The following is a 15,025-nucleotide window of genomic DNA, read 5'->3' as shown; positions in this document are numbered from 1 at the left end:
TTTTTATGCTCTAATCACAAACGATAGTATAGGTATGTGAGAAAATAGCTTGTATTTGTGCGAGCAATATGCCTATGATGATGAAAATTATAAATAATTAAGAAATTTTTGGTTTCTCTCCATATGATTGGTTAATTATTGGTTTTATTATTATTCTTTTTTAACTACTTTATCAATTAATGTGAGTATATCTTGTTTAGGTTGCCTAGAAACTAATACATAGTGAAAATTATTTCTTCAGATAAGACAGACATTAAAATCATTTTATAAAAGAAATATATTCAACGTACAGTAAACTTTATCATAATCATCTTCAGGAGTGTCCGGTCGGTTTTCTTTCGGAGGTCCGTGGAGGGACGGCGTGGAATCTGAGTCTTCGTCTTTTGGCGCCCATTGCAGGGTCTCGTCAGTTACTGCCACTGAAAATTAAAATCATACTTATTTATATACAAAATAGATTTAATTAATATACAACATGAAAATATTCATAAGTTCATAAAGAATTATGTCTGTTATTGCTTTAAAATGAAGGGAAATGAAAAAAAAAATATCCTTTCAATAACTATTCGAAGGCAAATATTGTTAGACATTCAGTCATATAGACCGACTCTGTTTCAACAACTGTTATCTCATAGAAGTGCATAATATTCTCTTTCCATTAAATGAATTTAAAAATCATTTCAACACTTCTAGAGGTATAGGAGGAAGGAAAGATAATAAATACTTCTAAACCCTATCTCCTCTTTTATCCATATCTTTTACCAGTATAAATAAATATTATTTATTAACAATTTCATCCTTACCAGGTTCATCGAATTTCTCCTTAGGTTTCTCAACTTTGGTATTCTCATCAGCTACCTTCGGCACTTCCTCTTTTATAACCGGCACTTTATCCAGGGGTACTTGAGGTGGTTCCTTTTCTGATGATGGCTCTGGCGTTTTCGTTGTTGTTTTCTGAAAAATTTTGATAGATTTTAATTAGTATAATATTGTAATGGGCAGATGAAGTCTTTCATTGTTTTACAAGTAAAGAACACAAATAATTATAATGCAATGGGCAGATTTTATTTCCCACGTAATTTATAAAGGAAAAATATTCGTTAACAGTTTGAATTTACAATGCAATCAAATGATGTGTAACAGTTATTACTAACATGTTGGAAAATAAGTAAAATATTGTGTCTTATTCAGTTCTTTTTCCAAATAGTATTACAAATAAATAGTTTCAGTAAGAAGCTGTTATCAGAAGATATATAATTTTTTACTCCATATCTATTATTATTTCATTTTTCAAACAATTTATAAATACATATAATAAATACCTTAGTCCCAATATTGCCCATCTGTACTTCTGGCGGCAGCGTAATATGAGGTCTGAAGGTGGGTGGCGTGATTACTGTCGGCTTCTTCTTCTCCTGCTGGGTTTGTACTGGGTTCTTGGGTACAGGGGGTGCGGTAGACCGCCAGACTGTTGGTTGGGAGGTGATCAGCCAGGGTGGTGATGGTCTGCTTGTCGTGCTGGTCGTTGATGCTGGAATAGGGTTAAGAGTATATTAGATTGGATGTGTTATATGGTCAGATTATTTAGTTTATGTGTTGGCGAATTTATTATCTATATCTCTGTGTGAAAGTAAGGCTGCTGCTCCTGCGTAACTACGCAAGAACGAATTAATGATTTTTGGTTTGTTTTTGTCGCCGCTTGGATTTAGATAATAATTTAAAAAATTGAAAATCTACAACAAATAATATCTACGAAGAGAACCAATTATTGTTATTTTTACAATAGTGATGTTTTATAAGTCCTGGGTTTAATTGCGTATAGATATTTGGAAACTATCAAGAGGTCGTAACGTACTATATTATCGGAAAGGAAATCCTTTTCCAAATGAAGAATATTCTACTTTATGACAAGGAATAGATTTAAAACGCGAGCAAAATGACTTATAATAAAAACGGCTTTACCGCCAAAAGGTAAACATAAACATTTAAAACAGGATATATTATGTAAGCAAGAAAGCTTTACTGCATTCAAATGAAGCTTTTGTTTATCAAACATGGATTTGAGATTTTTTACGCGAAAAAATAAGAATCTTTGATCATTAAGCTTCCATTCTTTTGTGATTGTGTTTTTAATTTGAATTTCTAATATACTAGCTCACACGCGCGGATCCTGGGATAAACCCGGGGGTTTATGTGGGATTTCCGGAAAAAACCTAGCATATGTGTTAATCACAGTTACCCACTATGTGTTTGCAAATTTCATGAAAATTGGTTCAGCAGTTTCTGCTTGAAAGAGTAATACACATCCATACATACATACAAACTTTCGCATCTATACATATAATAAATCTGTAGAAGGGTCAATTCTGTACATTGAAAATATTGAAAAAATAACTAGCAGGGGGTGTTACTGGATCGATACCAAACCCAAATATGTGATTAAAAAAATTTTTGTCTGTCTGTCTGTCTGTCTGTATGTGAAGACATCACGTGAAAACTACCGGTTCGATTTCGATGAAACTTGGTATAATTATACCTTATTATCCTGGGCGTAAAATAGGATACTTTTTATCCTGGAAAAATACGTAGAAAAAAAAATAATCTCAATTTTTCAGTTATCCATAGACGTTGTTCTGTAGTAGGTACCGCGAACACACGTGGCGTATTATTATAGACCTAGCCGTATTTGGGTCCAATAGATATTTATAAGATGTTATTGTCCGAGTTACTCAAAATGGAGAAATAAACCATCCACGCAAAGACCGACATCCGCGCGGACGGAGTCGCGGGCGGAAGCTAGTTTATAATATTAGTATATAGATTACTTTAGATAACTTACCAGGTACACATTGATAGTGCGCTTCGAGATATTTCAATGTATTCGGACACGGGTCTCCAAACATGTTTGTACTCGCCAATATACTGCAGTTCTGGTGCATACTACACCTGGAATGGCATGGCATGGTTGTATAAATTGCAAAGGGCTTAGTCTACACTCATGTTCTTGGGGCAAACAGCTCAGTTTTGTAGCATACAAAAAAATGTTTGCATAAACATATAATATTACATATTGCGTAAATGCAAATAATTCTGGGATTGTTTAAATAAATAAAATATTAAAAAAAATGACCTAGGTATATAATTCAACTAAAAAATATGTTCATATGTTTGACCATCATTTTATTATAAAAAGGATAAGACAGATTTTTGTCTTTATTTATGACCTATATCAATTTTTGAAATATTTTATAGCCTTCCTCGATGGATGGGCTATCTAACACCGAAATAATTTTTCAAATCGGACCAGTAGTTCCTGAGATTAGCGCGTTCAAACAAACAAACTCTTCAGCTTTATAATATTAGTAAGTATAGATATTATATCACAATCTTTACTTAACAAGAATCTAACATCAAGTTTAACACTAACAAATTCCTGGCTATTTGCCGTAACTAGCTTTCCTTCATTACACGATGTAAACATTTTAAATGTTATTTACATGAGTTAGTTTCAGACCTTTATTGGCAATTTCGCCCTAACACGACAAAATTGGGTTCGGAATATTTAATTTTACAGAATAAATGGGATATTGTATGGTTTTAGATTTTCCGCTTTGAAAGCGTTATTTTTTATTTAGTTTCCTTTCACCTGAAACCTTTATTTACATAAAATAGATATAAAGAATGATTTAAATTGTGGATTATACAAATAGTAATATTAAATTCATGTCATTCAAATAAAGTAAAAAATACTCGTGAATATTAAGATCGCCTTTAAAAATACTATTATTTACTCTATATAAAATATTAGGTTATCCATTTAGTTTTATTTGTATGCTGTATTTCTGTTATCATGGTTTTAGTTTTGATGTCTCGGTTCAATCTGAAAATTTGTATGAGTAGATACCTAATAATAAATAACACATTGCCAAAACAATCTTCCCTCTTAGCTAAAAACGCACAAATATGGAATAATTTACCTGCTATGCAAAACCCGTAAACTCCGTGTAGACATGCAGTTGACGCTCCAGTCGGTATTGCCATGGTCATTGCAGATGGTGATCGAGAATCTTCCATAGTTCGCTCTGATGAGGTGGATCACGGAGCCCTCTCCGCACCCGATTTTGAGCGTTTTCCCTTCGCACGCGTACGCTGTTTCGTACCGTGGTTCTGTGAATACATAATAATTAATTAATTTAGTTTTGTAGTAAAAAATTAAAAAAATTAAATTAATGCACAGATACGACGATTGATGACAATCGTAATGTTACATAAATGCAATTACTAGTATGGAATAGTAATTGCATTTATGTAACATAATGGGAGGATATAATATAAGAGGATTTTTGGATAAAGTTTATGCTCGTTACAACAGTGCAGATGCTTATTCCAATGTTATTGTGAAGTACTTCAATGTTATAATATACTGTGATACCTGCATAATTTCTTTGTAACAAATTAATAATCATTAAATAATATAAATTCATATAAAAGAAACAACAGCCAGCTAATTGAAAGGAATAGAGGATAAACTATTTTATAGCAATATAATATGTAATATTCAGACAAATAAAAATATAATATTGTCTATACTTTCAAATATCTAAACTATTATTATAAGCTGAACAATTTGTTAGTTTGCTTAAACGTGCTTATCGAAGGAACCACTGTACAAAAAAAAATGTTAAAATGTGTCAAAATGCGTGCCCGAAAAATTATTACACTGATACCATTTAATGTATTTATCATTACGTTAAGGACTAATAGGAGGTAAGACCGCGGGATACAGCTAGTAGATAATATAATTTTAAATCGATAAGAAACACAAGTTTCTATAATAAATAACACTGTCATAAGCAACCACTTTGTACTCATGTCAAGAATTAATAGTAGCACGCTGAGTCAGCATTTCTACCATTTCAAAGCAAGCGTAAAACGCTCTATTTAATTACAATTAATTGCGGTTTAATTGGTCAATTGGTAAAATAAACCTTTGACATATCCGCCTGCTTAGTAGTTTTAATTGTTTTAATTTTACGTAAACCAGTGTTGATCAAATTAATTAATGTGTATGTTATAATTTATTTATGTTATAATTTTTTTTTTTTTTTTGTAATAAAGACTGCATAATGAGGTGTATTAATCGTTAAATACTATAAACTTAAATATCAAATAAGCATAAACTATAGGTAAAACTATCTAGAACTTCTTTACAAAAATAAACAGCCTCGCATTCATCTCTACAAAACAATTAAAAACACTCCAATAACGACCATAACCGGCCAATATTTGAACTCAACAATTAAACAAAATCTACAAATAAACAGCATAGCTGCAATCGACAATTCTTTATATTTTCCGACCAATTGCTACATCTAACGACGTGCACGATATCGGATCGCTTAATTGGATTTATTTGCGGCGTTGTTTTTCGGTCTGCAGCCCACCGATTGGTCTGATGACGTTTACAATATCGCAGATAATTAATTAATGTTAGTTTTTGTTGGTTTCGAAGTTTTAGTGTTCTAAATTCTGTATTGAGAATCAATTGTGTAGGATTATTGCTAATGTATCAAGCTTGAGCTGTGAGGTAAAAGGTAAAATGGTATTTTGATTTCAGTTAATTATGGTAGATCTTAATTCAAAGAATACATCGCAATATCTACTTTTAAATATTTAAAGTAGGTAGGTTTTTTTTCTAATATTAGAATATATCTTGACACTTCATTACAATTTCAATTCACAAAGCAAATAAATTATTCCACAATGAAACTTACTGAACTTATCATGAAACTTATCAATCAATTTGTAGATAGAGTCTAACCGCATAAAATCAAATCCAAAATGTTTATTACTATATGTACATATACAGCTAAATAACTGCCATGTTATTTCATTGAATTTCTGACCATTTAACGATAACTGCAATGTTATTGAAAATTCAATTTCCAATATCTTGTTTACAAGTTTGATGCAAATCACAAGATGTATGGATGGTGCTAAAAGTATAGGAAATGCTGGGCTGATATATTGAAGATTTAAATTAATGGTAGCTCGGACGATGCGCGTTCTCGCTACGTCATATTGCGAAATGAGGGCTTCGAAAAATATTAAATATACCCTCGTTTTAGTGATGTTTGCGGTAGTATCGATATTCAATTTAAGGCCAGATTTCTATATGTTAATGTTGAGGTAATTGTATGTTAAAAGCACAGTTGAAATTAGGTAGGTGTAAAGATTTTTCATAATGTGATATGTCAAGACTGCAGGCCTTTTAAAATATCCTAAGTACCTAAAGTTATTCCAGTGCTTATTAATGATGATGACTTATTTCAGAAAATACAGTAAAATCTGACTTATTTCATAAAATACAGTAATGATGATGACTTATTTCAGAAAATACAGTAAAATCTTCTTAAGTTCTGTTTGAATCTATATGCAAGGTATCTTCCAATATAATGCCCAAATTTGTACAAACAATTTATTTCAATATTATAGTTAATGTACATAGGTATTACAAATTAATAATCACCTTGTTTCATTGTCAGTTATTTGGAGTGATAAGTACAATGTACATTTATGCTTTGATTTGATTCAAATGCTTGTATCTTAGATTAAGGATTGGTCTCCGCGCGCGCTACGACTAGATACCGCCGGCGTACTCGAAAAATGCGGCAACAAAAAGTACGCCGAAATCGGCGTACCCGAGCCAGTCGTGTCACAAGCATTGTGTGGAGAGGGCGTACCGATAGTTTCTAAAGATTTTGGACAAAACCTGAAGTAAAATGCCTGTTTGTGCCATAAAACTGTTTAAAAAAAATACAACAAATAATAAGAAAGACACTGGGATTACGTACCATCAGGAATAATCGTATTATTCAATATTTCACCTGTACTTTGAAAATGTTGTTTACGAAAATACGACGCCATTTAGTGTTGCCGTACTGCATATCCCAAAAACACACTTTTAATTTGAACTTATTTTATTCATAATGTTTTTTTTTTCAATACTATTACTAACGCATATTATAAAAAAAATGATAATAACAATAATTTATTTCTGTTTAACCTTGTTTAACTGACTCATAAATGTTATTTTTTTTTTATTACCGCTTTTTTACTTTTAAAAAACCTTTGATAGTATAGTGGCATCGCAAGTGGATTTGAGTCACATGTTCATGGATTCGATTCCCGGCAAGGCCAAAATGAAATAAAAATATTTTTCAAACTTCTTTCCAAGATAGCCCATTTCCCATTTATGGGGTAAAATTTATGTAGCTGGCAGTACAATTCTTCACACACACTAGCGTCCTTACAAATCGCCTTACACACACTACAGAACTGAGTTGCCGCACTCACGGAGCTATTGTTTTTAGGTGGAGCGGTATCTAGTCGTAGCGCGCGCGCGGAGACCAATCCATAATCTAAGGCTTGTATATTAGTCGGCATGACAAATGACAATACAAATTGTAAAGTAGTGATGTGATCGTAATTTAAATTTATCGATAGAATTTAATACCACGATTCAAACACTAGATCGTTAATTATAACAAAAGACTTACACAAATCACAAACAAATAAATAAAAATGTAACAAGCCGAACGTAATTTCGCGAAAATATTAAGAAGGTTATGAGTGGGCTAATATAGAACAATGATTAGTTTTTGCACCAACACGACACGTGTATACCTAACAAATCGGCCACAATAAAAAAAAATGAAATAAATAACGACACATTTCACGTATAAATTGCTAGGGATGTGAATGAATAATATCGACAATCACGCGCGACAGATGTTCACCTCGATACAAATCCAATATACGATATTAATTGCTATTATTGTACCTCCGTCCACAAATAAATAATATTGTCTCGGCGACACAACATGTCGACGTTGTATTATTAAATACCCCACCAATTATACATTTAATACAAGAACAATTTCATATTCGTATGCTTTAATGATAGTGTATGGATTCGTTATGTTTCAACGTTAATAGGTTTATAATTGTCGTAATGAAATACATACGCTGATTTGATTACTATAAAAGAATGTTATCTCTATTTTTATTTAAGTGCTGTAATTAAATTATCATGATTTTGTGTAATGTGGTATTCAATGATTTGATATAGAAATACAAACATGTTACATTACTAAACGTTAATGTTCCGTATAAATTCCGCCTACACCTACAGCAAAAAGAAACGACTCAAAAAGCACATTTCCTTGACAATCATTTAAGCAGCACGAAACACATAACGATAAATCAAAATCCATCGATAATCCGCACAACACTAGAATGCACGCGAAACTGCAGTTTTTATCGATATGAGATAAGATCGATGGACGAAACTATTTTAAACCTTTCGAAAATAACACCTAACCCCCTCCATTGGAGGGTGGATATAAAAATGATTTATTACAAGAGTCCAATGCTTGTTAGGAAGGGTCGAAAACAATTTACGAGGTATAAAGGGATAGGGTAATTATTTCAAGCGATGGGAATTTTCGTAAAGTGTATATTTTTGGGGTTTTGCTAATAGTCATTTCATTATAAGGGATTGTTTGATTTTAATCTTAACGGAAGAATAAAACACCTTCTTTCTTATTAAAAGTACCTATTGACAAAATATAAATTTTAATTTATGTAATTTCAAGTTTCAACTCATAAGTGAACGGTGAACCTCAATTGGGATATATTCTTGTAGAACATTTTTTTTGTTGCGAACTTAGTTGATAGATTTTCAGATAGCTAATTGTAACTAGATATAAATTTTAAATAATTGACCATTCCAAATTATTTTATTTTTAATAGAACACGAAAATCTCTTCTTTAAAAAAATGCAGACGTAATCAAAGTATGTCACTTATAATGGCTTTATTCTCCATTCTAAGTGTGAGAACAGCAATGCCTGCTATAAATTAGGTCAGCCTCGCATTCAAGTTATCACAGCCTCCAGAACAAGTGTGTTAAGTAGCTAGTTATACTAGTTGTTGTCCTCTATGTTGTCTGTCTTTAGAAATTCCGTTTTTTTTCAGTTTTGTAAAATTCTCTTTTAATAAAGTAATTAAAAAAAACATGTTCCTTTAATTGTACAAAAGTTTTCTTTCATCGTAACAGAGTGTATGTAAATCAATTTATTTCACACTAATCAACATTTTTATTTCCCACATAGATCATTGAATCCAGCCAATAGTAATAACAGAAAGCATAAAGAGCTGCCAACAAATTCAATTATCAATTCTCCTAACTTCCATCTATGCGTAAATTACTAACACTACTGCCGTTCTAATGTCATTCATTAATCCCTTGTGACCACTTTCGCACACGTAAAATTGTAATTACACTTGTGTTTTACAAAACAATTCCTTTCCAAACATTACTCCCTATTTCCTTACCAATACAAACTTTAAAATTAACCTACATCAACTCTATTCCAAAGGGATTAAGTCCACAATCACTCGGCATAACTGCAAACGGTTAATAAGCCCCTATCATGGAATCTCGTTAGCGAATACATGTGATGTCATTTGATATCCAACTACCGAAGTGAGCGGACGCCTGGCAGCGCGAGCGGCCATTCGAAAATAAATACTATGCATAAGTAATAGGTTTGAATTTCAGTTATTTCATAAGGATAAGCCGTAGCTGTGGACTGTGCGAATTTAATTTTGCGAGCCATTAATCGGCGTCGTCACGGGCCTATGGGATTAGGGTAAATTTTATTATGATCGTTATGGTGTCATGTGGTATGGCGTGGGTTTATGTCTCTAGTTTAATTCGCATTGTGCATTCGTGAATTTGAATCGAATCGTTAGTGAGAGCTTATAAAAGTAGGGGATGTTCATTTCGCGCAGATGGTGCTTTTACCTAAAATTATATTACAAGCTATGCATGTGCTATTGTTTCATGTAATTATTTTTCATCATCAAGGACTCGTAGACTCGTTTCTCTACATTATAATATAATTTAGAAGGAAAATAGATGATCATAAATATTATCATAATAATTAATAAATAATATGATTACCACAAAATACGAAACGCAAATAAATTGAACAATATCACAAAACAAACAGGAATGTTGATGTTATTCCATATAATGAAAATATGGAATATTTTAATAACATCAAATCATTGGTTACACAAACTGAATGGCTCTTATGCAGATTATATGAAAATACTTTATATTCAATAATATCAAATATTTTACAGATAAACAATATAAATAAATCGATCGCTCAAATTGTTAAACACAAATTATTATAATAATTCTAATCGTAGTTGAGATAGAAAATATCCTTTCAAGCATTTTACCGATGAACCCATTACACATCAACACGATGAGTAATGGGTTCATTGGTTTAGACAAACAATTTAACGTGTAATTTATATAAAAAAGACATAACAGAATATATTTATATTCCTAAGTACGTGAAAACGAATCACAGAATCGAGATCAGAAAATTCAATTGCCAAAACGTCCTTCACACCTTTATCGATAGCGTCAAATAATCCCACACTTTCTCATAAATTACCTAAATCCTTTCTAACGTAAAGAAATTGAAACAGTATTTTATGTTTTACTATTTGAATGTCTTCGCACGAACCGTCAAATTTGGGATGTTTAAAGTTTTCTTAATTTTTCAAATTTCGCGCGCGTCAATTTATGTTTTTTTTTGTCGTAATAGGAACCATAGACTGGCAGCAAACACAACAAAAAAAAAAGAATAAGCAATATCAGTTCAGCCTTTCACGCGTAGCCAAGGGAAATATCATTTTTATAGCGTTACTAGGTATAAGATTCTATAGAATTTTCAGCAGGTGATAGTTTATGGCCCTTCAGAATAGTGTACATATTCTCAAAGTGTCCGTAAAGTTGTCAAAACTTTAAATAATAGTTTCTTGTTTAACTAAAACTTTGTCTAGTTACCTAGAGCTGTTGTGGATCCAGTCTAGAATAAAAGCTTTGTAATTATAGCCTGGCTTTGAACTCTGCCTTCTTAATATATTGGCTTTATAATTATTATGAAGTCAGGTTTAATCGTTTCTGTACTAAAAGAGCTTAGGTTAAAATTTATAAGACGTTGTATAGAGAGTAGAGTACGTACATTTATTTTCAAACTTGAACATGATATGTATTATTTAAATCACATTAAAAAAACGAACTTCTGTAATCTATACACACCTTAAAAAAGTTTTCGAACGTGTCACGCCGTAGACAAACGCTGTCGGATTTTTTTTTAAATATTATCTGTAAAAATTCGCTATCTATACGTCACGGGAACATTCGAAATTCAAAAGATCCCAGTGCGCCTGTAAATCCACCGTGAGCCGCTCTGACGCCACAACCAATCGATTCTATTGAACTAGTGATGCGCCGAATTTTGATTCGTGGATTTAAAACGCTTTCGTTCAGGACAAACGTATGTGAGATTGCGTTGTGAACAGACTTTGTTCAAACGACGATGGAACGGAAAGGTTGTGTGGATAAACTGAAGTCAAACTGTGTTAGTATTTTATAAGAATAGAATAAAAGGGAACTTTATAAATGTGTATCCATAGGTATATACGTATTCAAAATATAAATCACTAGTTTGTCAATTGGTAACGTAAACTAAAAGCCTAAGATTTAATACATTCGTACACAATTCGTTTATTACATTATTTTAAATGCAAGTAAGTAAGTTCCTATCACAATATACTTTTAAAACTGCATTTTAAATTTACTATTAAAAAATAAACCTTTATTCGAATTGTTTTTAACTCGCATTTTACCAATTGCAAACATATTCTACCGACACGCTAACGTATCACCGATCTCACCGTATGTAACGGACATTAGAAATTTAAAAGAACCCAGGCAGCTAGTAAATCTGCCTTGTCCGAAGCTCTAACGCTAAAATCCATCGATTTAGAAATACGACGGGCTAGTGATGTGCCGAGTTTTGATTTCGATAAAGTTATAGAAACCGATTCGAGGAATTGATTTATGAAACTATATCAACTAGATAGTAATTTATTTAATAGTATTTAATACATAGGACTACAGATATAATTGTAAACATGGTCCAAATTAATGCACAACATACAAAGGTATACCTTTGTAATAATATTTGAGCTAAATGATTAAATAATTCAATTTCAAAGTGTTTTTTTATGACGCAATTACAAAAAAAAAAATCGATTTACATCCTCATGTTGCCAGTACGTGAGATTTATGAAAATGAAAATCATAATAGCCTTTTCATAAACACATCAAATCTCTTATCAAATGTGATTATATCGCTACAATGCACCTTCAATTTATTAAGACGTGAATCTTACATTTAACTTTGAACGTTAGCCTGCTAAGGATAAGGTGTAAAATGGATCGTTTTATAATAAGAAATAGGTAAGGTTCGATAAAGGATATATGTGGCCCTTGGGGGCTTTTTTAACAGTTACGTATATGCACCCCTGGTCACGTTTTGTATGAAGTAGCTTCCTGCATAAGAACACTCGTTTTTCTTTTCCATTTCTTTGATTATCCGGATTTTTGGTGATTCTGGATTGAATGGGGGATTCGAGGCGTGAATGCGATGTGACAATTGGTTCAGGACGTCCTTTACGAGTCTATGTATTTTTTTCTTTTCCAATTTTAAGGTTCAAATTTCGTGAATAGTCGGAAAAAAATATAAAAGGTTCTTTTTTAAGTTATTCTTCCATAGTCTTGTTTAGTGTTATTCATTGTGTTTCCTTTATTCAATTAGCATTACTAAAACCCTTCAAGTACTTTCATACAATAAAACATACACTTAAGAAACAAACCGAACCGTTTTCATTTCAAACGAAATAGCCATACTCCAATCAATAATACTAGTATTAAGAAAAGCTGATAATCCCGCACGATCCACGCTAATCCAACATTTCACGCGTCTTACAAGCATGTAGTGTGAAGGGGGCTGTCAAATGTTTTTAACGTACCAATTGTTATAGGTATTTGAATTTGGAACGTTTCTTCAAATTTCGTATTTAGAATCACTGTTGTTCAGACATTCGTTTTTCAATTTAAAAAGAACATTTACTTTTGGAACAATTGTGAAAAATTCAAAATAGGAACGACAGGGTTCTGTCAAATGCGTTATTTTTAACGTTCTAATAATATTTGAATTTGGAACGATTTTCAAAATTCAAATTTCCGAATTGGAATATTGTTCTTTTGTTTTTATTTAGTTTAAGAAGGTCCACATAAAACGAACGTGTGACGTGATACAAGCGTGAAAAGGGGACGGGACGGTGCGAATTGCAGGGGTCCGTCAAATAAGATTTTTTCCTCAATCGGGGTCTAACGTGGATGGCTTGGATACGAGTGCACTTTGAAACCATTCAATTGCCTGTTTTCTGGTGAGAGGTTAGATTAGGTTACGGTATGTATTATGTGTTGAAAAACATTGACAATTGCAAGCGTGTCAAGAATATAAAGCGGTATAAATTATATTAATGCATTAGAAATCCTGTTAAAAGTAAAATTTACGTGAATTCATTATTTTATTATATATAATTCAACGAATATTCCTAATCCATATAAAAGATAACACATAGCTTATTTAAAGCTTGTTTCAACGGTGTCAGTTACTTATGAGACCGATAGTAATCGTTAAAAGCCCTTAATATTTCTCTAATCTCACCTAGAAATGATAATAGATTACCGGACATTACGTTAGATATGTTTTAGTACCTATACGTTATCGACATTTCAAATATAGATATATTTTATAATCTTAGACTGTAGGTGGATATAAATTCAGTTATTTATATGCTGATTAAAGTTTATGAAAGAAAGGGGTAAAGAAATAAGATAAATTTTAAAATAACAAGCCAACTAATAAAGAAAGTATGAAGAAAATCGATTCAATCTTATAGCATGTTCTAGTAAATTGAAATGAAAAACTACTGTTTTATAAAACAGAAGATAGAAAATATACAAGGTTTTATGAAATATACACAATAAAAATAAGTTTTCTATATTAGCCATTTGTTATTTATACGTTATCTTATTTACCGAAATACTATTAAGTTTATTCTCTATATTCTTATCTATATTAATTAAAACGCTTTTCGCTGAAAAGCCTCCATTTCAAAATGTATAGATCACATTTTCAGTTCATCTTTCCTATAGAAAACCTTATTAAAAATATCTACGACAGTGTCAGGGGAGAACTTCAAGTACATTGTGGTTGCAACCCTCGAAAAACTTATTTGGTGACGACGTTGAATTATTTTTTAAGTGTTAAATAGCTTGGGACCACCGCACCGTGGGTTAATAAATATACCTCTTATGTGATATAAAATGATATTTCAAGTTTGGTTGTATCATTTTGTGATCGAGGGTAGCGAATTTGTATTGATGACTTTTTATTAGTTTAAGGAAAAATGGTTGGTCTTTTTATGATGTGATTTTTTTTAATAAAAATATATAGACAGAGGTATTAGTACACCAATAAAATTATATCGTTCATTTTACTCTATCTTACAAAACACTATAAATTGAATTAAAATGTTTCATAATCTTCAATTTAATCTTTCTACAATACTTCATGTTATTTATATTTTCAGTTAAATTCCTTCATCTAACTAAAATAATTAATAAAAAAAAAAACAAAAAACAAAAATCTTAATAATAAATAATAGCATTGCGTGTGACATTTTATAAAATGTCTATATTCAACACTTTCACTGCAACAACTATTTAACAATGTAACTTAAGCACTTTCCAAAGCATTGAAAGCTAGAATGTTCTAAGTGTCTAGTGCCAAGTGACGTGCTTGTAACTTAAGAACTTAGTTGCACTTGTTCAGACGGTGACGGTTAAAGCTGTACGGAATGTGATGGAATTTCCGTAATAGGTAGATTTCCTTTTGCAATATCTAAGTGTTTATAAAAACGTAAAAAATTGTAGCACTAGTGAATTTTTGTTTACATTATTGATACAGAAAGAAATGAAGCTTAAAAGCTATTACACCTATGAGCTGTTAAGTTTCAGC

General features: G+C 31.6%; 1 protein-coding gene across 2 annotated transcripts in view; it reads right to left on the bottom strand.

Annotated features, from left to right (window-relative positions):
* Nucleotides 1-15,025, bottom strand: part of LOC123703500 (latrophilin Cirl) — a 265,780-nt gene that overhangs the window by 14,198 nt on the left and 236,557 nt on the right. For both annotated transcript variants that reach the window (XM_045651525.1, XM_045651526.1), the window contains exons 3-7: nt 3,978-4,167; nt 2,840-2,946; nt 1,323-1,531; nt 804-954; nt 291-419 (exon numbers count right to left, since the gene is read on the bottom strand). In XM_045651525.1, coding sequence (XP_045507481.1) covers nt 291-419; nt 804-954; nt 1,323-1,531; nt 2,840-2,946; nt 3,978-4,167 — 786 coding nt within the window. The remainder of the gene's footprint in view (nt 1-290; nt 420-803; nt 955-1,322; nt 1,532-2,839; nt 2,947-3,977; nt 4,168-15,025) is intronic.

This window comes from Colias croceus, chromosome 26, assembly GCF_905220415.1.
Source record: "Colias croceus chromosome 26, ilColCroc2.1".
Taxonomy (NCBI): domain Eukaryota; kingdom Metazoa; phylum Arthropoda; class Insecta; order Lepidoptera; family Pieridae; genus Colias; species Colias croceus.
The sequence above is the reverse complement of the archived record's forward strand: the minus strand, read 5'-3'. Positions and strand labels throughout refer to the sequence as shown.